Below are 25,300 nucleotides of genomic sequence, written 5' to 3'. Positions count from 1 at the left end.
TAACAGACGCCTGTCTAAAAAGACGCCACAGCTTCAACCCGTGTGGAAAACACTCTTCGAAACCTCTGGGATTCATGTCAGTCATCCTCTTCTTCCGACTTCTTCTTTTTAGGTTAACAGCGAACAGAGCGCTAGGAGGACGTCCAGGGGGAGGTGCCTTGGCTCGCGCCTAGTGTAGGAAAGGACGCGCATGCGCTCGCGGAGGGCCTGTCAGCACAGACTCTCCTTCGGTGGCGTTCGTTTCCCCCCCCATCCCACGTGATCGGGCTGCGCCGAGTGGAATCGGCTCGTGGGCGGGGCGCAGGCGCGTTGCGGGGCTCGGCGGCAGCAGGCGCTGAAATTCAAATCTGAAGGGCGGCTTGTCACCACTCTTGCCTCAGACGGACCCAGCTGAGAAGGAGACGGAGCGAGTGCCGTCGGCGGTGCCTGCAGACATGGACCCTTTCACCGAGGTACGCGGCGCCCGCAAATCGCTCTGCTGGGGGAAGGGGCACCTGGACCTTGGTGTGCATGGAAGGGATGCTGAAGGAGGGGGTGGGTGGGGAGGGGAAGGTTTCTTTGTGTCCGGCGTGTGGAAGGAGAGAGCTCGCTTCCGGCACCCCCGGGGCTGGCTTCTGCGTCAAAAGCCACGCGGGTCTGGTTTGCGGTCAAATACGGCTGCCCTCTCTATGCCCCCCCCCCAAAAAAAAGCTGGCTTGAGTGGCACGCATATTATACCCGTGTCTTATTTTGAGTTCTGACGTTCTGCCTTCATTAGGAGTAAATTTTGTCGCTCACCCCTCGGGCGGTGCGGGAGAGCCTTTAAATGCTGAGGGGGTTAAAATGAACAATACAGGGGAATGATGTGTTGGAACGGGATCTGGAACCAACAGGTCCCGGTCCCCACTCTGCTGTGGGAACTGGCCAGTGACACGCTCTCAGTCTGACCTACCTCTCAGGGCTGTTGTGAGAATGAAATGGAGGAGAGGTGGAAGTGATGAGCTGCTTTGGGTTCTCCCGCTGGTGAGGAAGGTGGGGGATATGATCAGTGTTCCCTCTAAGCTGAGTTAGTGTGAGCTAGCTCACAGTTTTTTAGCCTCCGGCTCACACATTTTTGGCTTAGCTCAGGAAGGATGGCTCCAGGGCAACCTAATTTATGCAGCAGACAAATCGCTTGCTAACAACTTTAATGCCAGTAGCTCACAAAGTAGGATTTTTGCTCACAAGACTCCACAGCTTAGAGGGAACATTGGATATGATTTATATCATAGAAATCCAGTAAGTAAATAGCCGGAAGGTGCACGGCTAGCAAGCAAGGTATCTCTGGTTACCCGTGGTTCTGGCTTCTTTCAAACCACAGGGAGGGAGGCTTTTGCCTTCCGTGGGCTTGTCAATAATGAAGGCAGCAGAAGTGAAAAGTACAGGCTTGAGATGTTTCTATTCCATAATAATGCGAGTAATGGAGCCATTCAGGGATTTGCAATGTCCAAATCATCTTTCTCAGCAATCAGTTTGGCTAGTGAGCTTATTCAAATGTGTGCAAACCGTTCCTCTCTTCCAGTGAGTCAAGGAAAAAATAAATGGGTGTGGCACATCCAAATAGCTTTCTTTTGAGCTCATGTCAGTAGTCTTCATGAAATGTGTAATCCAGCACTCTTGCTCCTGACCAGTAGGATCAGTCTTTACAACTGAAACTTATTTTCCTGCTTGAAACTTACTTTAAGAAGATGACATGGGGAAGTTCCAAAGCTGACTTTTAAAAAAGATAACATTTCAAAAGGAACTCAAGTTGTATTTGATCACAGTGGCTCATTTAGCAGTTTTACACACAGGCTCAGAGCTTGAAACAGTTTCCATCTGCAAGACAGTGTCTGTATATTCTGTTTTTTATTCAAATGTGGGTTTAAAAGTCCCTATAATGGTGTTTCTTGTAGGTCTTTAAAACATCTCTGTATGTTCTAATTGCCATAAAACTAACTAAGGGATTTGAAACCTAACTGTAGTTCTGCTAACCTAAAATTGGTGCAGCATGACCCATTCTCCTAAAAGAGAGAAAGACCTTGATGCCTATTATGAACTCAGATTAGATGTTTGGCCTGATGTAGGTAAAGCAGAAGCAATCTGAACTGCATTTTTTGCCAGGTATTTTAACTTAAGTATGTAATTCATTTAAGATAAAGCAGTTTAAGAAGCTGTTTCAAACTGGTCTTATGCTCTATTAAATTGATCTGCCGTTTGTGCCATACTTTTGAAAGTTTACCTTCTTATGCAACTGAATGTTTTCGAGGACAGGGTGCAGCCGTCAAGTCTGACTTTGCCCGCGTCATGTTAATTCAAATACTTCACGATATTGGAGGGCGCGCAAATATATAAAATAACTGCTTCTTGGAAAAGAAATTGCACTAGACTGCCACAGACAATTTTCATCTTCTGTTGATTAATGAAGTCTGAAGCACTTTTTATGAACTGGTACAGCACTAGTAGGTTTTGTTTGTTTGTTTGCTCTAAACTAAGTGGCTTTCCAGTTCTGCAGGTTGCAAATTGAGCGCTGGCTCTTCGGCTTTGAAGCGGAGATGAGCACCGCAACCCTAGAGTCGGATTCGACTGGCTTTCGAGCAAGGGAAACTTTACCTTTACCTTACAGCACTAGTAGGCTTTGTTTGTTCTAAACCAAGTGGCTTTCCAGTTCTGCAGGTAGTGAAAAATTCCTTTGATAGGCAAGATTTTGCATCAGGATGATGTTATATTTTTAGCTGTGATGCTAACCTCTTAGCATTAAGGTATAGTACTCCAAATGCTTAACTGCTCTGAGGCATAGGGTGGGGGAAAGATTTTTAAAATAACCTTTGTATTAATCATTAGAACTAGACATTCTTGGTGAGTTACAAGTAGGGTATCATTTCTACACAGATAGGCGCAGAAAAATGAAATGTGGCTGCCATATACCGTGGTTTTAAAGGGCTGCTATTTCAAACTTGCACTAACGTATATTTACAAGTTAATCTCTGCATCCGAATAACCTTTATTCATGTGACCATTCCAAAGGTAGACATTTTTGGCTACTGGGATTTTTTTTAAAAATGTATCATTTAAATCAAAAATGACCAGAATAATTTTAAAGGCTTAAATTAGTTTCAGAAGAAAGTAACCATCACTATTGAACTTCCTTTGCTTTCCTGAGCTGGCTGTGGCTCCTTCTGCCAAGGGAAATACTCCCCCCTGCTGGTTATAAATGCTCTCCAGTCATTCCCACGTATTTCGGATGGCATGCTTGCTAACAAGAAACATGATACTACACCTATTAAAAGTATTTAGTGTGTATAATTTTAGAACATTATAATTAGCCTTGATGTGGCAGTGCTCACTCTGGAGTTAATAAAGAGTGTGGCTACTGTTTTGAATAGCTTGTGATTTGCCTCTTTTCTGTTGCATTACAATTCATTTGGCCTGCCGTGAAAAGTTCTCTCCCTATTAATTAGGTTTGATAATTATGATTGGTTTAAATTAGCTTTATCCATTGTTAACACTTGAATTGTATTACTCAATAGCTCAGCCACTTGAAACAAATTCTAGAGAGTTACCTGTTGGTGATGGTCCAGTCTGTAGTCCATTCTTTTGATGGACAAAACTGGGTAAGAGACTCCAGTTACTAATACAGTGAGGTTGCCCTTGAATAGGAAGAAAATCAAATTTCTCATAGACCAGTTTCTCACAGAATTGTTCATGCTAGCATACTACTCCCTGAGTAGTTTGTACTCAATAAGACACTTCCCATAAGGAGATGTTAGATACTGGCTTTATTGTACCAAGTAGTTTTGTACACCAGAACTTACTGTATTGAGTACAAGAAGCTTTAAAATTTAACATCCAGTCTAAATTGGCAATTTCCATTGATCCCTTTTCCCCACTGCAAACCTCCCTTGTGCTGTTTCTTAGGCTCCCTTAACCCCCAGAAGCAACATTTCATGGAGATCAGTGTACTGTGGTGGGAACGAGGAGGAAGGAAAGTTCCATTCTGCTCTTGGAAAACATAGTCTGGATTTAACCCACTGTTTAGAATTCCCTTTTGTATAATGCTTTCAATTGCTTATTGAAAATTATACCTGTGGTAATCTACTGTGAAATATTTAGAAGCTTCTAGAGCGAACCCGTGCCAGGAGAGAGAATTTACAGAAGAAAATGGCTGAGCGGCCGATAGGAGGAATGAGACCTACAATGCAAACAAAAAGGAGCAGAGAACCCTTGTCAGAAACTGGAAACCAGCCCCTTCAACCTAATGAAGAAGGTACCACTCACAAGCATGAGATGGGGGCTACTTTAACTGGATTTTCAGGCTTCTGTTTAAAAATGCCTACATCTGCTTGTTCCAGTTGTCAATATCCCGCTAGAATAGACATTAGATGTTTAAGATCATTGGCTTGTTTAGCTGAAAGTGAGGCTTCAATTTGTACCTGCACAATATCCTGTGGCTTTTTAATAAAATACTCCTGGTATTTTGTAAGAACAGCTTTGTTGCAAGCATTCCAATTATTTGCTAAATCATTTTGCAAGCGAGGCATCAGGGAGTAAGTCAGAGTTGTGAAATAATGGGGAACTACCTAATAAGAAGGGGAGTTTTGCTCTCGTATGTGGATAATTCCTGTTTTGTTCTGTGCAATATATGCTTCACCCTGAAATCACCTTGGTTGACTATATTTTTCTTCACACTTTCTACAGCGAAGCCAGGTACCAAGCCATCACCATCCAAAAGACGCTGCTCAGATAAGGTGGAGACTGCAGCTCCTAGTTCTAAGAACACACATCCAGTTAACTCATCTTCCATAAACCAAATTCTTCCTGAAAATGCTCCTACTTCTCAGTCTGTTGTAGTGTCATCTGAGGAAGAAGAGCAGAACCATGAAACTGAATCGGTTTCTGCTGGTTCGATTAAAACACGTATGCAAAAGCTGGCTGAACAACGACGTCATTGGGACAGTGGTATGTGCTTCATTTTACATGATGCAGCATGTAGAAATATGACATAAGGTAGAAATTCAGTCTTTCTGTTTTGCTTTGCATTCTTTAAAAAGGGGCCTCATTTCATGGCATTCATAAATACTTCTGTTTATCCAAATGGATAACTTTTTCTGGAGGAGGAATATAAGTAGTCTGCTTTGACTTACCAAATATGCTAATAACTATGCTTATCTGCCCACACATAACCATATTAATAATTTTGCAGCACGTTACACAGTCAGACATCATTGCAACTTTATGCAAGGAAACAACATGGGAAGGAAAGTCTGCAGAAGTTCGGAATAGATGGAAGACCTATTTAGACAGGATATCAAAGGAAGGAAGAAAAGACATTCAGTGGAAGATTCAGACTTTGTGGCCATGGCTGGGGTTAAAAGACTAAGGACAACATGAAGATAGGAAAGGGAGGGAAGGAAAATTGTAAGAAGTTGAATAATATGCAATGTAAAACCAAAAAGCAAAAAATCAATAAAAATATACGTTTTAAAAATAATAATTTTGCAGCACATTAACAGCTTGAAAGCTATGAGAAATGAACCAATTCTTTTGCAGCTTACAAAGGTTTTGCTGCCTGAATTTAGAAGCAGTTCTTAGGGCTTTCCCATGCTTTTCCCCCCCATCGGCTCTGACCCCATACTTCTTCGGCTTATTTGCTGATTTGTGCATGCATTTTGTGCCTTTAGTTTTCACTTTGGGTGTTTTGTTTCCCACCGTTTTTTCTGGTTCTTTTGAGACCACTTTTACGCCAGTGTTTTTCTGGAAGCTGACTTTGAGTCTGCCATTTCCTTAAGCATGATGTTTCAGCCTGTTTTCTTTGTCCCGCCCATTACCACCCACCCCCATTCCAGTGCTTGATGACTGAACTGTAGTAGTCAAACCATTCCCTCCCCCCACACCCTGAAGAATAATGATTTCTTTTTTTCTTTTTTTTGAAGAAGGGCACTCAAATGTTACAACACTCCAGTAATATAAAATGGGGAAGGAAGAACCATGTATGTTACTCTAAGCTCCTTGAAAAAAGGGCAAGATAAAAATGTAATGACACAGGCATCAAGACTGTGTCATGTAGTTAGAGACGGCTTAGGTTCCTTGCCTATATCGACTAAATCCAGAATATTTTAAAAGAGCCTTTATGGTATGAAAGTTGTGTGTGAAATGCAAGTTCTTCCATAGCTCCAACTTTTGTGTGTGTGAGATCTGTGTGTTCATTCCCTTTCATAGGGCACAGGCTGGCCATTGTCTCTTTTGTCAGGTCCTGTATTCTCCCATAGGAGGTAGTGGCGGGTGCAGGGACTAGCTCAGTTGTGTACTCTGCTGTACTTCATGTTCTGCATCTCATTAATATTTATAGCAAGAACTGTTTTATTAAGCAAGTGCCACATCTAACGCTGATCCTCTGTATGATCTCTATTTTCAGATTTGCCTGAAAGTCCTTGCACTTTTCCCATCCAATCAAAAGAATGTGTTGTTTCTCCTCCCAAACTACCCCTTACATCTGAGACCCCAATTGGGAGAAGAGGCCGTTTAGCTAACCTTGCTGCTACAATTGGTTCCTGGGAAAATGACCTAAGTCATCCATCTGCAAAGCAAAACAACACACAAGAACAGCCTGGTACTACTTGTTTATCCAAATTGTCCACTACAAGTGGAGCATCTGCTAGAATCAATGGTGGCAGTGTGAAACAGGATGCTGCATCCTGTTCCCAAAGGGCTGTTGAGTCATCGGTGAATAAGTCAGCAATCTCTGGGATATTGGTAAGTGATCATATTTCATCGGATGCATGCATTTGTTGTCCAGATTGCTGGGGTTCACTCTCCATTGTAACAATCTTAGGCTGCAGCTCTTAGCCATATTTTAAGGCAGTAAGCCTCTTTCAATGCTATGGGACTTCTGAATAAACTTCAGAATTGTGGGGGATTTTTGGGGGGGGGAAATTTCTGGCATGCTATACAATGAGTACCGTACGATGAGGAGTTAAAACAGTATTGCTGCCTCCTTAAATCTAATTTAGTGGAACTGTAATCTGAATCATTCCTGGGGGGGTTTCTTTACAGCTGAGATGCCTTAAAGAGAAAAATGTATGAACAATTGTCTGTTTGTATATACGTGAATGATTTTGTATTGAAGTATATATGTGAAACATTTGCTTAGTCAGTCTTGTAAGTGGCAAATATTGAAAAAGTATCTTGATGCATAAATGTAGTATAAGGTGCTGATCCACTTTACAGATCCCTGCTAAAGCTGCCTTGATGCGAACTGAAATGGACTGAAGCAAAGGCAGAGTTTTTTCAGTGCAAGCTGTCATTCTGGATCAGTGACCTTTGGGAAACACATTTTTCCCCTGTTTAATGAATTATGTAAGGAAATCTGTACTGCCATCTTTTGAGTTGAACTAACTGTCCTTTTTTCCTTTCCCTCCAGGGAAATGCTAATTCCAAAAACGTTTCGGTAGTAAGTAACCATCATGGTAAAGATACTGCAGTACCAAAGTTGCAGCTTCCACAAGAAAAGCCTGTTCTTAAACCATCTTTGAAACCGGTATTATCACAACCACTTCCAGCCAAAGAAGAGCCAGTTAAAGGAACACATGCACAACTTGACTACAAGGATAAGCCAACCACGCCAGGTGACTTAAGTAAAACAGAGTATTATTGTGTTAGAAATTTTGCACAGAAAATGGATTTCTGTAAAACATGGTGTGGATCTTAGCTGAGTAGCCTAAGTGATAACATATCTGCTGGGTATATCTGAGAGTGAACTGTGCCTTTGTGAAATGCAAGGTGTGCAAGTTTTCAGTTATCAGAGTTTTTACTGATTTCAGTTTACTGTAATGCAATTTATCAGCCTTCATAGTGCTGTGCATACATTACATTTAAATAGTGCTTCAAATAAGCAAGGTTTTTTCACCCAGCACCTAGTTGCAGACAGAACACTTTAAGGAGAAACTGAATGGAAACTCCAGATTTAACATGGTTGAAATGGTGAAGGAAGTTGTGCCATAAAATTCTTCATGTACACTTACATCTTACCCCTTAGATCAAACTGCTAGATAAACTAGGATGATAATCTCTGTTGCCTGCTTCACATTTCTGAGATGCAGCACAAAACAGAGCCCATGGAAAGCAGTTTTGTGGTAGAGTTAGTTGCTTATAATGTAAGATTAATATCTGCATATATAAACTAATAGCCTACTGTGCTTTTAATCTTTGAAATGACTCTTCAGCATGTAGTGTTTTATAGTACAGTGCTTTAAATACATAGAAAAATGTGCCACAATACGTTATAACATGGGCATAATACACTATAAATATAATTTTGCACTGAGCAGAATCAAAGGGTGGCTTACTATTTACCAAGGGTTAATCTACCAGTGAGCATGTAAAGCCGCATGGGGGGATTCTTACTTGTAGCATTTGCCTGTATGGTGGTGAGAATTTTACACAGTCCCATTATTGTGCACTTTCAGCCAGTGTAGGTAGGTCAAGGAAAAATTAAACATTGTACACTTAATGTGGTAGTCTACTACTGGTAAAGAAATACTATGGCACCTTAAACCGAACTTTGTGTTATTAATGCATATATGCTTAAGGAAAAAGACAATCTTGGAACAGTGCAGCTGAAAAGCCATGAGATGCAAGAATGTAGTCTATGGCACTTTTGTACGACACTCTGTTGGTATACAAGATGAGTACAGTGACGCCAATCCTCCTGGCTTTGCTATGTGAACATCCCAGGTGTGGTAGAGAAGTTACCATAGGAATGCTAGGAGGATTGATAGGTTCCTGTTACTGCTGCTTCATGTGGCCACTGCTCTTATATTGAGCCTGACATAAAAATATCACAGGCTGTGTTTCTTTAATTTAATGGCCATTTGGCCTTATTTTATTTTTTCCCCTTGTATGTATATCTATTGAGGGCACTTAATGAATGTAACTCAACCTTTTCAGTGCTGTTTGCTTTTTACATTCTGTGTTCAGGCTTATTTACATTACAAGCTGTTCTATCTGTTTGGCCAAAGCACTCTTATGTAGATTTGCAGCTTCTGTTGGAATGCTTGAACTTCCCTTGCAGAAAGCTCAAAATGCCCTTCTACAGTAGATCTGCCTGGGCACTTAGCTGTTGACTGACCTTTTGCTCTGTATTAGTTGGCCTACATGGTCAACAGCTTGAAAACATTTGTATAAAAGCTGTGGAGATCTTCTTGGGGCTTCTGGAATACAGTGGTGCAAAACGAAGATGTATGGTGCAGAATGAAGACTTTCCAAAAGAGCTTCATGCTGTGTTTGAGCATTAGGTTCATCATTTAAACACATCTAGTTAATAAAGCAAAACCCATTGTTCTTGTAGGAGGAGCAGGCATTAAGCCTTTTCTGGAGCGTTTTGGAGAGCGCTGCCAGGAACATAGTGCACATAGTCCTGTTGTAAGTGGAGGACACAGAACTCCCATTATCACTCCAAATACAAAGACAATCCAAGAAAGGCTCTTGAGACAGAATGAAGCACCCTCAACTGCCAATCTAGCACAGCAGCTCAAACAGGTATGATTTTACATACTTAATATTTATAGTGCTCACATTTGGACATCTGCTGAGGCGATGTGAAAATTCAGGTTATGTTTATTTTGTGTTCAGGAACGTGAAAGAGAACTTGCATCCATCAGAGGTCGCTTTGACAGAGGCAAGCTATGGAGTGCTGAAAGAGGAGTGAACAAAGGTCCAGAACCAAAACAGGTGACATGTTGAAACTTCTTTGGACTGAATGTGTAAATGATAGAAACACCTCTGCAAGTGCACTGTAGCAACATGTGTTTTGTGCTTTCCTTTGTGCCAAGTAGTTCCACATAGGGCAGCGAACAAAATCGTCATATAGGCCATCATCTACCAGTCCTGTGGAGTTAACATTCAGGTTACTTGAGATGTAATCATATAAGTCAGGTACCTTTCTCTGCAGGTATAAACATTGTCACAAGCTTCACCAATACAATGTACTTTATAATCTTCACAATTCCATCATGACACCACAGTACTTAGGGAGAAGGTCTACTGTACTGAGCCTGCTCGCTTCTGTTTTGTATAATCTAACTTTAGGGGGAGAATATTATTTCATTTCTATACGACCTGTAGCCAAAGCTCTCTGGGCAGTTCACAACAAGTATAAAACAGTGAAATAGAGGGAGAGAAGGCAGTTTTCATATTTTAGGATTGTAACATACCTTCTGGAGTTGTCATGGCACCCAGGTTTCACTGGTTTTTAGTTCCACTGGTTGTTAATAGGTTCGGTGTGTTTGTGGTTTTTACAGGAAAGCCAAGTCCAAACTAGCTCCAAACACCCCCCCAGTTCAGATGCCTCCTCTCATTTTCCAGAAGAAAAGTCTGCAACGCTTGAGAAAGTAGGAGAAGGCAAATCTTCAGGTGAGAGTGCTCTGCCTTTAAAATGGCTTATGAATCTGAGGTCCAGGACTTGGCAACCTTTTAAAATTTAAAGAGCCAAACTGTCAAAATGTAGAGAAAGAAGGCAACAAAAACGAACCCTGTGTAAGAGGGCCTGTTCCCGTAGCTGAAAACATTACTGATGATTGATAGGTTTGATAATCCATAAAGTTTTTTTAGCTTGAACACACTATTTTGTTAGGAAGTCTCACAACAGGAAATGTACGTAGGAGAAGGACCCTGCATGAATCTGTTAGTGTGCTGACATAAATTTGTGCATGATTAGCATTGGGGTTATTGGCAGCTGTTCACCCTATATCTTGCTTTCTGTTTAAGTATTTCTAAGAAGCCCTATAGTCCTTTCCTGACATCCCCTTAACATACTGGTGTTTCTAGCACCCCAGCTATTATCTTGCTTTCTGTTTAAGTATTTCTAAGAAGCCCTATAGTCCCATGAAAATATTTTCCTGACATTCCCTTAACATACTGGTGATTCTAGCACTCCAGCTATCCCTCCAATAGACTTTAACATAAATATTTGGTTTTCTTTAGAGCCATATTTAGTTCCCTACTGAGCTGCATTTTGCTTTAGAGCCATAGGTTGCAGACCTGTGATTTAACAAGCACAAATACAGTGTTGCTTTGATTGTGGCCTTGTAGATGGCTTAGGAAAAAAATCTAGGCTGTATTCCAGGCCTTGGCATCTCTTTCCAATGTAACTACTGGTTATATAAGAATGTGGATTTATTCTTACTTCCTGTGTGGTAGAAGGGATGGTAACTATTCTGTGTTAGGACATACCTGGTAACCAATTACTTGTTGCTTTGGGCAGAATGAGTGAGACATGAAATAAGTCTGTTTGCTAGCTTTTTGTTGTTGTTCAGTCGCACAGTCGAGTCCGACTCTTCGCGACCCCATGGACCATTTGCTAGCTAGCTCATGAACGTAGCATCAGTCTGGTAGGTGTAAATGGATGATTTCTCTCATTACAAAAATAAATAAAAGTAAGGTTTTCCTGAATCTTCTGGACATTTGGTGTTTATTTAAATAGGGCTTATTCGGACAATTTCTGAACTTGGTATGAAAAAGGAACCAGTTGTAGAGATGGCTAGCAGAATCAGGGATATCATGGGTATGGATGCATTCAGTGTCTGTCTAGGCTAGAAGGAAGTGTGTGTATAAATCCAAGACTTGATGCCTTTCATTTAGGATGGAAAGGAGCAAATCCTGGCCTTTTTCATAATGAGTTTGGAAACTATTTCTGACCAGATTCATTACCTGACACAGAGGAACCGGGCTTGAGGGTTTTGAATACTGAAGATTCTCAAGAACTGTAAAAGCCACGAACTTGGGTTCTGGAAAAAACCTTATTGATCTCTTTTTGGAAATGTCTAGGCACTTCAGAAGAGAACAAGACAGAAGAACTTAGTCCTCTGCAGATCTCTTCACCAAAGACTCCTGTAAAAACAATGTCTAATTCAAAGCTTGAACGACTTCTTGACAAACGAAATGGTTTGTATTTTTCTATCTTGTGTCATAATTTAGTCAGCCTCATCCCTGAAAAATGCTTTCTGCAGTCAAGAGAACTAAACTTCACTATAGACTAGGAATGGTCTCATACAAAATCTTGATGTATCTTTATTATACTGGAGGCACATGTCTGGGAAAATCCAGAAATGGTTGAGCAGATTTTCATATACTGAAAAACAGAGCAGCATTTCTTCCACGAGCACCAAAATTCCACGAGCACCAAAATGTTGCATCCTATCCTCTGTTTCCTAGCTTTGATTTACATTATATTTCTCGTCTTGGAAGAAATCTGTTCTATACTGATTCCTGCAGTTTGTTGCTAGCCAAATTCATTCAACTTGTACCTGTTGCTTTTTGTCATCTTTTCTTTGAGACTATTCACCAGATCAGGGATTTATTTTTTAAAAAAGGGTTCCTGAACAGGGTGAAGTGAATGAATGGGCTGACCAACTTTTCCAGGATGACAATCCAAATGTCTGTTAACCATTTAGAGTCCCCATTTAGTAATTTTATCCTCATCTTCTACTGGCGGTATAGTGTCCAGAGCTTTAGGATGATTTAGAGCAATAAAGTTTCAGCTCAAACCAATATCTGGATATAGTCAAAAGCATCCCTCAAGAATTGCAGCTGAGAATTTGTCCTGGCTCTAGTAATTGGAGGTAGGCTTCCTACTTGGTAAAGGTCAGTTGGTATGCTTGTTGTGTTCCTCCTGCTGTTAAACATATTGCTCGAGTGTCCGTGTGTCTTCTGCAAGCCAGCCACCTGATATGAACCATATGAGGCTAGCTTAATTTCTGGGTAAAAGTACTAAATTGCATGCACTCTTCAAATCCCCCGCCCCTGTTGGTTGTCTAGCCGCCATTTTGGTCCCTTTTAATTTTTCTAATATCTTTGGGAATTAATAGAATCTGATTACTCATAGAAAAGTGTGTAATGCATGAAATGCATGGTACTGCAGAGACTGCTGGAAAGGTGCTCTGGGGGCTGGCACAATGTGTCTAAGTTGTTTTTACTCCCTAAAACTCCCTAATCTATCTACTGAATTTGCCTGTACTGGTGGTGAAAATCTAAAAACATGCAGACGTAAAGGGGGTGGTACGTGTGCAAGGTAAAAGGAAACAAACTTATTTGCCCTGATGTTGGGACAAATTTTTTTTGTATGTGGAGGGGCAATGACACAATGTTGCCTTAAGTCAGCAAAGAAAACAGGCAGCCTCTGCACATCTACCCTGAACGTCTTTGGTAACCATCCAAGTGCTAAACAGGGTCAAACCTGTTTAGCTTTCCAGATTTCATGAGATCAGGTTACCCTAGGCCATCCGGTTCAGAGCAGGGAAACTATAGACATCCCTAAAAATTGACTTTTGGCTTGGACAGAGGCTAACTGGCAAATAGGAGGGCTCATAGTTATTTAGGGTTTGATGGAGCTGGTGATCCCAGAGGAGAAGAAGAAGAGAAGAGATTGGATTTATACCCCGCCCTTCACTACCCAAAGGTGTCTCAGAGCGGCTTACCGCTTCTAGAATATGCCTATGTGGTGTGGATGATGTCAAGCATTACATTCTGAGATGTTTATGGCACGAATCACTTAGGCAAAGGTTTATTTATCCTATTGTACCTCTGTATAATGGAACTGCTGAGCAGGATTTGTCCGTGTTCTTGCTTTCTGATACTGATGCACATGTTACTAGCAGAATGGCTTTGTTTGCACTGGCGGCAAAAAAGATAAGACGGGGTCTAGGACTTACTGCAAGTTATTGATGTATATTTCTGTTGTGCTTTGATATACTATGTGCTGTTATGGCCAATGGCTAAGACAATAAACGAAACTTGGTAGATTTCAGAGCGGCTTACAAACTCCTTTCCCTTCCCCCTCCCCACAACAGGCACCCTGTGAGGAGCCAGCGTAATAGATTATATTCTGACTCCACTTGAATATTTCTCCCATTTTAAAAAGTTGGTGATTTTATGGGAAGTGATAATCTCCCAGTGCTTTTCCCCCTATAGATCTCTCTTTGGAACACTCTTTTGTTCCAACACAAAACTTTTCTCTCTGCCAAAATCAAAATAGTGCTTGTCGATTATGCTGGTTCTCTTAACTGTAGTGATAAGGCTCAAACTATAATGGGTTCTGTTCTTCATAACACCTTAGTCAACAGGGTTCTGCAGTCAGACTCAGTTTCCAACTGTTTGTATAACTTGCATGAGGTATTAGATCTGTTTAGACGTCTCTATGTGAGAAAGATCCTTGACAGGATATCTTTTGAAGCCAAGAGGAATAGCTGATTTAATAGTGACTGTAGATTAATGAAGAGGGCATATCCAACAGAAGCATCATTCATGAGTTTAAAAGTAACTCTACAATATCAATTCTCTGAGAGTCGTTCGGACTGAAGGAAACGTATAGAGCTGATTAAGATGAACAAAGTTTGAGTCCAGTGGCACCTTTAAGAAAGTTTAATTCTAGGTATACGCTTTTATGTGTATGCGTATGCACACTTCTTCATGGCTACCCAACTGATTAAAATGAGGTGGATGGCCTTGAGTGAGGAATCGGATGTCTCATTTTAGCTATTTAGCTATTAACAGCAATGATAATAACGCTTTCTGGTCCATTATTAACTCTGCTATCAGTCCAAATTTTTAAATCCCTTGCTGTGTTTGCCCTGCAGCACAGAAAACCCTTTTCAAGGGACAATTTTCTGATGCTAATGTGCTTAGTCCATCTTCAACTGTTCATTAACTCTGCTATCAGTCCAAATTTTTAATGTGCTTAGTCCATCTTCAACTGTTACTTCTCTTGATTTAATAGCCCCTTGGCCTGAGGTGTCAATCAAGGAAGTTCTATGCGTTATTAAGGGATTAAAATTAGGAAAAGGTCCTTGGCCCCAATTTTCATTTAATTCCAGTGGGCAAATGCCTGATTCATGGAGACATTTAATTATTGCACCAATATTCAAAAAGGGGTCTAGACTGGACCTGTCCTGCTATCAACCAATTAGCCTCCTTTCTTCTTTGGGAAAGTAATTTTTTTTTTGCTTATCTACTTAAGGAACTTTTGGATTGTATAGAATCAGGAGCCATATTGGGGCATGAACAGGTAGGCTTTAGGCAGAGTTCTTCAACATATAGCCGTTGTCTAGTTCTCTACCATTTGGCTGGGAAATATTCATCTTGGGAGGGGGGACGATTATATGAGGGATTTAATGACCTTAAGGGGGGCTTTGATCCTATAAATCATCCTAGATTGCGGAATACATTTTATCAAACTACTATGGACAAAAGGTTCATAGACATTATGGATTTTACTTTCCAGGCCAAGAGCATGAGACTGAGGCAAGGGAGGATGATGAGGTGAATAGCTCAAAAGTGATAAATGATATCTTTGATGAAGTTATTCAGGATGATGGGCCTGACATAGAAAAACTTAAAAAAGAGATGAGTATGACTTTAGAAGATGACAGTGACTATGAACAAGAGACGCTGAATATTTCATCAATGTCCCTCCTAACACCTTTAACGGAATCTGTTGCTGTTGTAAGTCCAGAGGTAAGAAAAAAGTATTAACTTGCTTGGTATTATGTTGTGCATTATCTAGATTGGTAACAAAGCCTCTCGGGGAAACACGCAAGATGTACCCAGCAATTCCTATCAGATATCTTCACAATTCACACCAGAGTCCTTCCGCTGTAATGAAATGTATGTCTGCTTCAGAATGTAACTGTTCTTAGAAGGCTCAAAAACCCACATGTCTCTTTTTCCCTAGGTTTTTGCTTCCCCTAGTAGATCAGTTGGTGAGGAAAGCACTGCAAGTGATGACAGTCCAAAGTCCAGCAAGTTTCAAAGAATATCTGTCTGCAGAACTGAGTCTGGAAGCAGCATTGGGTCCCTGTCAGAGGAGCGTAGCCTTCTATATAGGTAATCCCTGGTCTAGAAGGCCTAGATACAATATTTGGTCCGGCTGAAGTGTTGGTGGTAGAAAAACCTGAGAAAGGAATGAAATGCCTTGTCTGCTTCTAAGCCAAGGTTTCCCAGGTTTCTTGTTTGGCAGTGGACAGATAAGGAAAGTAGAGGGGCAGGTCTAGCTTTTTCTGAAACAACAGAAGACACTTAGGGGTGGTGAATATCCATTAACCTAGCCATTGTTCAAGACCTCATATTAAGGGAATCCATGTTGCTCCTCTGTATTGCCACCCTGTTTATAAGAGGAAACTTTAAACCACTGAGGTCATGAGAGCCAGAAGAGACCCAGAAGTGTGCACACACCCTACGTCCTTTCTCTCTGCATTTCTTGAATTGTATTAGGTTGAATATGGTATCCTGCATCTCTCTAAAACTGACTTCTTATCTTGAAGTATCGATGCCTATCGGTCTCAGCGATTTAAAGAAAAGGATCGTCCTTCAATAAAGCAAGTTATCGTTCGTAAAGAAGATGTTTCCTCCAGGCTTGAGGAGAAAAAGAATGGAACTTCTGGTCAAATTAACATTAAACGAAAATTACAGGTAGCTAGAACTCTCCCTTCAGGTTCTGTGAATGAAATATTAATTCTCACTGTGTAGCCATTTCACATGTCTGCAAGGATGGGAAAACTGCTTACGTTGTAATGGCTGTCAGTATTCTTGAATGCCTAGTTAGGAGAGCCCCAGAGTTAAGGTTAGCCATGCTACATGGGTTAGCCATGATGTCAAGCCACAGGTACGGATTGAAGGCGTTCATTTATGCAAAGGGATGAGTGTCCAGTCCTGCATCCTGATCCCTTTACTCTGTTCCAGAGTTCTGTCCCTTCAAACCAAGTGTTAAATGTTAGCAAGGGTGTGTCCACCTGGCAATCATGTGCCTGCCATTGTATTGGTCTTGATACGCACTTCTCCTGTTTAGCACTGCAGCCCATGTGTTCCTCATGGCACCATGTTTAAACATATTAAATTTTGGTAGGAGAAGTGCTGTCAATAGCAGCAGTACACCTCCTTCCCCATTCCTGAGATCCCATCCTGAATATCCAGCTCCGAAGAATCTGCAGTACGGTGAATGTGCCCTTGATCTCCCACAGAATCGACACTATTGAAAATCTAGTAAAACAGGTTCTTGGGTGTCTGTTCACATTTTGGGAGTTTTTGGACTTAACACTAAATCTGCTGTTTGCCCACATAAGGAGCTGAATAATGAAATCAACCTGCAGCAGACTGTGATACACCAAGCAAGTCAGGCTCTGAACTGCTGTATTGACGAAGAGCATGGGAAAGGATCACAAGAAGAAGCGGAAGCTGAGAGATTACTTCTCATTGCTAGTGAGTGGATTTTCTTTTATTTGGCCAGTGTTTGTTCACAAGCCATCAAAGCCGCTGCACACATATGATTCTCCACCAGATGAGTATCAGCTCTTTAAAAGGAGCTAGATTAACATAGTAGATGGGTCAATGAGTGGATATTTGCTAAATGAAGCTCATTTATAGTAGCAATACATCTTTTGGTGTTGGGTACAAACTGAGATGGTCAATCTGGTTGACTGTGTGAAACTATTATCCTAGGTGGCTTTTGCTTTGGTCCTATAAGGAAATTCTTACATATAAGGTATGACAATACAGTTTGTCGGAAGTGATTATCTTGAAAAGTATGCATCAGGGTTCAGCAACCCCCAGGTTCTTGTGGCACCCAGGTATTTCAGCAATTACTATAGTATGAATGAGTATTTTTTCCACTAGTGAGGAAGGGGTCATTTTTCACCACCAAAAAGCCACACCGGATGGGGACTGTAATAGGGTAATTGCCAGAGACTGAGCAAAACAACTGGCTATATACAACCTAAAATGGCCTGGTTAATTTCACTTCAGAATGTTGTGTTTTTATGTAAAAATAAATGTGTGAATGTCTTGTCATTGCTTGTTCATATATAAACTTAACTTTACACCATTCATTGATGGTGGATGAATTCATTGTAAGGCAGTTGCCGTCTGTACTGGGTCCAATATTCAATTGAATGGAGTTTTAAAAAAAATATGTGCATGTGTCTGAGTGTGTGTGCACCTGGAAGTTATGGCAACCTCTGGTGACTGGCCCCCTACTGGGGGCCTGGAGGATATTCAGAGAGGTAGCTGAATAAAGCCTGCCCCTGCCTCTGATATTTCAAGGAGGTCTCCCATCCAAGTACTTACCAGAGTTGCACCTGCTTTGCTTCCAAGATCTGACAAGATCGGGCTTGTCTGGGCTATCCACGTCAGGGCAATTGAATGGAGTTTTTTTAAAGCAATGATGGAATTATGAGCAAGTGGAAAGGTTAGGCTAGGTTTAGAGTTAACTTTGTGTTGTGGTGATAGCAGCTGGTTACACCTGTATGTGTTTATATACTTCAACAGTATTATCATAACTAATAAAACTGCACGAAGTTAGGATTAGGATAAAATGTGGTCACTAAATTAAAAATTTTAAGAGGCTGAAAAATGAGTCTTGGTCCTAAATTCTTGGGTTGGCTCTTAGAACCAAAAAATTCTTGTCAAGACCTGGTATATGCACAGTGGAAATTATCTTAATTCTAACCCAGTTATTGCTTCTACAGCTGAAAAAAGAACAGTGCTGTTAGAAGAGCTGAATAAACTAAAAAACGAAGGGCCTCAAAGCCAGAAGAACAAACCTGGTTCTGTATCTGGACTCTCCCCATCCAGGGGATCTGTTACTCTGTCCGATATGTGTCTACCTCTAAAAGCTGACTTCGTATGTGGTCCTTCCCAGAAGACAGGTAACCCCTGTTGCTGTACTTTAAATTGTAGTGGCCCTCCTTCTGTTCAGCTCTGCTTGTTTGTGCTCAAGATCTGAACAATGGCTGTGGGAAAAACCCCTTCAACTCTTCTGGGCAGGGGAACAGGCATCTATCACAGATGGCAGGTGGTGCTCTGATACTTAGCTTTTGCTTTGGCTCTTGTGCTCTGATAACTTGCAGAAGACATTTCTTTGGTGCACCTCTGTTCTTCAGCAGAATCTGTAGAGGTTAATCTTGGTCCCGTTTGGCACTGAAGTCCCTGTAAACTTCCAGCTTCACCTCCTGATTCTCTCCCCCCCCCCCTCCATTGGATAAGCATTCCTTATTCTTTCCGAGCTGAGTGCAACTTCATTAATTTTTGTAAGTAGCTTAGCAACAAAAGTGCTGAACAGAACATTTTCCCTTCAGTCTTAAGCTCTTGTATTGTTGTTCAGTTGCACAGTTGAGTCCAACGGTGCTCTTGTATTAGCTGCTTTGTAAATCTTGGGTTATGATCAGCTGTTAAATCTGTTCACAGAAACAGCAACCTACCACTACATAATCATTTTGAGAGCAGGAGCAGAAAACATGGTTGCAACTCCACTAGCAAGTATTGCAAACTCCCTGAATGGAGATGCTCTAACCTTTTCAACAACATTTACTTTGTAAGTACTTCTTTGTTTAACTGCTTGTTTTTTAGTGATCCCAAATAATAATGTGTTTTTTTTCCCACCATGTTTTTAACACTTGCAAAAGGTGGATTAGCTGTGGTTGCCTTGCGTTAGCCTGGCACATAATTCTGTAGTTCTTGCTGCCTGCCCTCCAGGTTACACATCACTGTCTCAGGTACCCTTCACTCCACACTTCAAAGATGCAACCCCAATAGCCTGGTGTTCTACAGTTGGGAACTTAGAGCAGTTCTGTACTTGCATGCGTGCTCTCTTGACTGGCACTCTGCCAAACTGCATTTTACTTTTATGCTGCTCACTTGTGGGCAGGCGCTACTTGTCTCTGGTGAAAACTGCACAAGTCCCTTGTGGTGGTCAAAAGAAGAAAACTCCTTCTAAAACAATTCCTAAAATTTGTAGAGGAAGAATATGGAATGTTAGAGTATATTGGGGATATATCCCATATGCTGTAGATTAAATTAAAGCAAGGACAAATAGATTAAAAAATAGTTTTTATTCGAGAGCTATTATTGCCTTAAATGCAGAATGAAATTGGAATTTGGGTGACATTGGTGGTTTAAGTTGCTATGTGAACCATAAGGGAGTTATGGGACAGTTGTGAATGGTGTATGAGTGTATATGAATATTGTTGTAGATCACCAAAATGATTGCATCTTTAATTTCGTTGTACTATGTACAATGACAATAAAGTATATTATTATTATAGATTGCCTAAATACAATGACAATAAAGGTTTTTTTTAATTATTATTATTATTATTATTATTGCCTAATAATTAGCCATTTTGAGTACAGGGATAAAAGCGAGTTAAGCACAGTCTCTTTGTATTATCTATGCTGTAAAATGTAAAATTCCAGAACTGCTTTATACTTGGAGTTAAATCTAATCCCCTTTCCCCTTTCTAAAGGCAAGATGTGTCCGGTGACTTTGAGATAAACATTGAAGTGTATAGCTTGGTAAGTATTTCTACTTTGCATCTTTTTTGAGAGAACACTTGGGGGAGCAACAGGCTTAAAAGTCTCTCTTTTCTGTGTTAGGTACAGAGGAAAGAAACAGCAGGCACTGATAAAAGGAAAAAGTCAGCTAAGTCTAAGGTAAGAGGCAACTGTAATGCCTTGGTGACTTTGAGCAGTACCAAAGGGATTCAGCACTAAGTGGGAGAAACTTAATTTTAAACTGGTAGAATTTAAAATTGATCAACTTTTGTTCAGGCTGACATCTTGTTACTAAGGCTTTTTCATTGGTACTAAGTCAATTTGCCATGCTGCCTTTATGAATAGTTAAGGTGGAACAGGCTTGAATAACGAAGAGCCTCTTGGCATGGCATGAAATGGCATGGCATGACACCCACTGTAAAATGGCGCTAGCTTTCTCTGCTAGCAAGCTTGCAAAGGGTCATGCTTTTCTTGCTTGTGTCTAGTCTGAGACTTTCCCCTCTTCAGTAGTACTTGTTTTGTGGGGCTCATATTGGTCAATGGCAAGGTTTCTTAAAATTGCAAGGCTAGTGATTGCCCAATGCAAATGGAGCATATACATGTTCCAAGAGGACAAAACTGCAAATGCTTAAAAGCTAGTATGGAATGTGTAGTACAGTGTGGTTCTTTGTGGAGCTGGTGGAAACGGGTGAGATGCCAAGTGGTAAATCAGCCCTATTGGATTTGGATCAGCAGAAGTCCTTCTCTTGGTCAACAACATGCATCAGCTCGACACACAGTTGTGCACTACTTCAAAGGAGCAAAACTGTATGGGCAAGCCGGTATGGTGGTCCTCCAAGAGATCCGAGATAATCCAGTGCAAGTTGCTGTTAAATACCTTGTCTTTAACCTGCGAACAGGTCCTCAAAGCAATTTATGTATGTATTAAACCCTACAATCCACACCAGCAAACAACACATTGGTTCATAACTACAGTTTAGGCAAGAGATTTCAAACAGCAGCTTGTACCGAGGATAAGGACAGCTAAGATGCATTAGTCTGCTGTACCATAGTTCTTCTCTGACTGGGATCCAAGCTCCCCCATGCAGCAGTAGTACTCCCACCCCAAAGAAGCCAAGTCAGGAAGCCCTCTGGAGTTGCCTTGATCAGAAACATGTTGCCGCCAAGGAAATTCTGTTCCTATTTATTTGTGGAAGTGCTTTCTGGTCACAAAGTGTGTATGTTGGTTCCAAGGACCACTTGCTAAAAAAACGGTACTCTGGATGTTGGATTTTGTCAAACCTGTTTTTCAGTCTTCATTGGTTCGATTTTATTTAAAAACGAAAAGGCTTATTTGTGATTTCTGTTACAACTAACTATATAATATATTAACTTTGAATTTATTTGGCACTTATTCTTTGATGTTGTAGGCCATTACTCCAAAGCGATTACTGACATCTATGACTACCGTAAGTACTAATATTCCCCCAAATTTTGACATATCATTAGAAGGATACAATTGGCTTGTGACCATGGCTGATTCTTCTGCTGACATACAATCACATTTAGAGTCTGAGCTTTTTTTTGTTTTTATATACTTCAGATAAAAATTATAGGAAATTAACCAGAAATATAATGAAATTACTCAAATGTTTTGATCTAAAATATAGCCCAAATAACCTGTTTCCATGATTTTTTTTTCTTGCAGAAGAGTTATCTCCATACTCCAGGTAAGCAAAACCCTAAGCTCCTCATTCTAAAACCCTAAGATCCTCATCTGGGGTACAGTTTAAAGGCAAAAGACCTGGTTTGTGGGACATCGGGGCTGCACAGATGGGGCTACTTTGTATTCTACATCATCACATTCAAGATAAGGTGCCTATTGGGGCCAGTTGTGACCCCTCCCCATAATGATTCATATCATATACAGAAGCAAATAAGGAGAGGGGAAACTTCCTATACAGCTTGCTAACCTTTGTCACTTCCAAGTATTTGAGCAAAGAACTTAATGCGGTTTTGTGATTCATAACTGTTCCATAGCAAATGTCCAGAGGGTGGGGGGTAGGCTGCTGCTAGCATTGCTAGTTCTTATTATGTTGCATGCTACAGAATTTTTCAAGAGAACTCCTTAGGATTGCCCAATGCAAATGCTAACACAGGAAATAGGATTGTAGTTTTAATATCTACAAAATTTAATATTTTGCTTTTGTATGGTTTATTGGATGTATTATACTGTTCTCTATTTCATTGTTTTCCAGTTTTGTAATCCAGTTTTACTGCATTGTGATATCTGTTGTATTGGCTTCCATTGCATTCTTTTCTAATTCTGTTAAGTCTCTATGAGAAAGGTGAACTACAAATTAAGTAAATGTATTGGGGTGGTTTTTCTTACAGCCATGGCCAGTCCAGGTGGGCCCAATGCTGTGCGCACAAGCAACTTTGTTCTTGTGGGTTCTCATAAAATTTCACTGTCTTCAGTTGGGAATACCAAATTCCTTTTGGACAAGGTAATCAAGTCATTCAGTATTTTCCAAAGACTGTTCCAGTGCCTAGCAACATCACACTATCCTACGTGGTCAACTCCAAAGTACTGTGTCTCAAACATTCAAAGGTGCACATACCCTTGTGCTGAGTTCCCTTCCCTCCCTTTGTAGGGAGCTGGAGAAACATCTGCTGTAAAAATACTCAACAGATTGAGCTATTTCATAAGCAAATCATTTTATAGGAAATAACTGCTAGACTCTTATTGCTGGGGGTCCGAAATGGCTTGTTGCTCATTACTTAATCTGGACAACTAAATTTGAGTTTAAGCATAAATTTCCCACAAAAGGATATGTAACTTGATATGAACACCCAAACCACTACTTGTAGTATATAGTTCTGAGCAGCAGCATGTAGTCCTGAGCAGCACAGATAGGTACATTAACAAGGGCTTAAAATTGTGTTTGGGTTGCCTGCTGTTCATTCTGAAACTTTTTTCTTTCAAGACCTACATAGGAATTGATAAGCTTCTATAAAAAGTGTATTTTTAAGTTCAGCTATTTAGACTTTCTTCCACGGTCCTGAGGCTTCTTTAGTGATCTGTGGTTATATTTAACGGTTTTAAAGTTATCTTGATTTTGCCTTAGAAACTAACGCTTGCACACTGGCACGGTTTTAAAGTTATCTTGATTTTGCCTTTATTTTTTGTCAAAAGCTAGAAAATTAAACTAGAAAATTGAACTAGGAACTAACGCTTGCACACTGGCAGAAGAAATTAGGAAGTACTTCTTGTAAGCATGTGTTAAACTTTGTCTTGGCTGTCAGCTATGCAAAACGATTTCTGTAACATACTCTGTTTTCCACACTTGCTGACATTTAGGTTAGTATGTGTCTCCTCTACATTTTTAAAAGTGAAATTATTAAAATTCATGTCAGTTGCACTATGCTTTTTAAAACTTATTTTGGTTTTAGTCACATTCAGCCATTACCCGTTTCTTTTTCCCCTAGATAAGTTATGGAGTTAAGGAAAGAGAGCTGCTTGGTTTTATGTTCCAGGATAAGGTTGCAATGTTTACTTCAGAGTTCTAACACATGCTGCTTTTGTCTGCTACTAAATTTTGTACATGCCTATATTGACATGCTGCTTTAAGGACCAAACCACTTGATTTGATGACTGCAGATACCTTTATGAAAGAATATTGCTGTAGGACCGCTTCACATTTATCTCTGTAGGCTCAAATGTATTCTTGGATACTAAGCGAATCAACAGGAGCCTGAATTGGGGGCACTTTGTTGTGTTGATTACATTCTATGGCTGTACAAATAGAAGGCAGCTTTAGGAGAAATCCTTATTTACACATGGGGGATTTCAGTTTCCAGCCCTGCACTCAGGGTGGCAAATCCTTTGGCCTGAAGTCTTGGCTTTGGCTTGGTCTCACTCAGGAGCAAAAACAAGAGAGGCTGTAAAATCTTCAAAATTAAATTTGCTAATCTAAGTAATCCTCCTCTGAAGTTTTGACAGTGCACTAAGCAGCTTTCACATGTTCAGCAGTATATGAATAGGTGACTATTTTTTTCTTCTAGAAGAATTTTGAATTGTTTAAAACACCATCTAAGGTGCTAGTCATCCATGTAACCTGCATCCCAAAACAAGAATGACTTGTCAGCAAGTAGAGAAGTCTTGCTCATGCTTCTTAACCTTCTGAGCTTAATCTCAGAAGACAGGAGCACCCAAAGAAGGGCCTTCAAAGATGACCACAGCAGTCAGGTAGAATGACATTATGCCCTAGTCACATGTTACCAAAAAGGAATGAATTCTGCATTTAAATTATGCTTGTTTTGTGTCAGAATAAATAATTTAAAAAAAACATAGTATCTGACAGAATGTTCACTTGTAGGTTTAGAAGAAATGTTCATCATGAACATCAGATAATTCTGACTCATTGTCTTTGAAGGTTCAGAAAAAGAAACGCGTGCCCTCTTAAGCCAGAGGTGTTGAACTCATTTGTTATGAGGGCTGGATCTGACATGTCACTTTGTTGGGCAAGACCTTGCATGCCATAAAATGTAACATGAGGTATCAAAGATATAAACTTTATAAAGGTGATTTCAGATGCTGAATGGCAATAGTAGGGGAATGACAATAGCAGGCTTGATTGGATTAGGTGTGATATGCAGAGGGGTAGGAGGTGTGGAGATACCAGCACTGGTAGTGAGACAGGAAACCTAGGTCTCAGTTCCTTCCAGGAGGATTCAGTCCAGAGGATGCAAAGAATAAATGAACATGTCTGACATTAGAAACTACAATATTCAGTTGCTGACCTAAGAGTAGCAATGCTCTTACAAAGGAATTTCAAAGGGAGATTAGACAGAGAGTCTGCTGAATTGCAATTGATAATTGATAATGAAGCTCAAGACAATGCATCCTCCAGGACTGAACTGAGACATAGTTTAACTGTCTCATTACCAATGTGTGCTATTCTCATTTGGCATCTGAAATCACTCTCCAAGATATAAGGACCAATCC

General features: G+C 40.5%; 1 protein-coding gene across 1 annotated transcript in view; it reads left to right on the top strand.

The window, feature by feature from the left end:
* Positions 1 to 374: 374 nt before the first annotated feature.
* ANLN (anillin actin binding protein) overlaps positions 375 to 25,300 on the top strand; it is a 32,096-nt gene continuing 7,170 nt past the window's right edge. The window contains exons 1-20 of the mRNA XM_015419266.1: positions 375 to 452; positions 4,111 to 4,264; positions 4,696 to 4,956; positions 6,413 to 6,750; positions 7,418 to 7,622; positions 9,344 to 9,534; positions 9,628 to 9,726; positions 10,296 to 10,407; positions 11,821 to 11,937; positions 15,272 to 15,504; positions 15,722 to 15,873; positions 16,311 to 16,458; positions 17,109 to 17,244; positions 18,510 to 18,689; positions 19,228 to 19,354; positions 20,286 to 20,334; positions 20,416 to 20,472; positions 21,723 to 21,761; positions 22,001 to 22,022; positions 22,687 to 22,799. Coding sequence (XP_015274752.1) covers positions 435 to 452; positions 4,111 to 4,264; positions 4,696 to 4,956; positions 6,413 to 6,750; positions 7,418 to 7,622; positions 9,344 to 9,534; positions 9,628 to 9,726; positions 10,296 to 10,407; positions 11,821 to 11,937; positions 15,272 to 15,504; positions 15,722 to 15,873; positions 16,311 to 16,458; positions 17,109 to 17,244; positions 18,510 to 18,689; positions 19,228 to 19,354; positions 20,286 to 20,334; positions 20,416 to 20,472; positions 21,723 to 21,761; positions 22,001 to 22,022; positions 22,687 to 22,799 — 2,751 coding nt within the window. The 5' untranslated portion in view covers positions 375 to 434. The remainder of the gene's footprint in view (positions 453 to 4,110; positions 4,265 to 4,695; positions 4,957 to 6,412; positions 6,751 to 7,417; positions 7,623 to 9,343; positions 9,535 to 9,627; positions 9,727 to 10,295; positions 10,408 to 11,820; positions 11,938 to 15,271; positions 15,505 to 15,721; positions 15,874 to 16,310; positions 16,459 to 17,108; positions 17,245 to 18,509; positions 18,690 to 19,227; positions 19,355 to 20,285; positions 20,335 to 20,415; positions 20,473 to 21,722; positions 21,762 to 22,000; positions 22,023 to 22,686; positions 22,800 to 25,300) is intronic.

The sequence above is a fragment of the Gekko japonicus genome, unplaced genomic scaffold (assembly GCF_001447785.1).
Source record: "Gekko japonicus isolate JY-2015 unplaced genomic scaffold, Gekko_japonicus_V1.1 scaffold190, whole genome shotgun sequence".
NCBI lineage: Eukaryota > Metazoa > Chordata > Lepidosauria > Squamata > Gekkonidae > Gekko > Gekko japonicus.
Note: the sequence above shows the minus strand (reverse complement) of the source record. Positions and strands in the feature narration are given on the sequence as shown.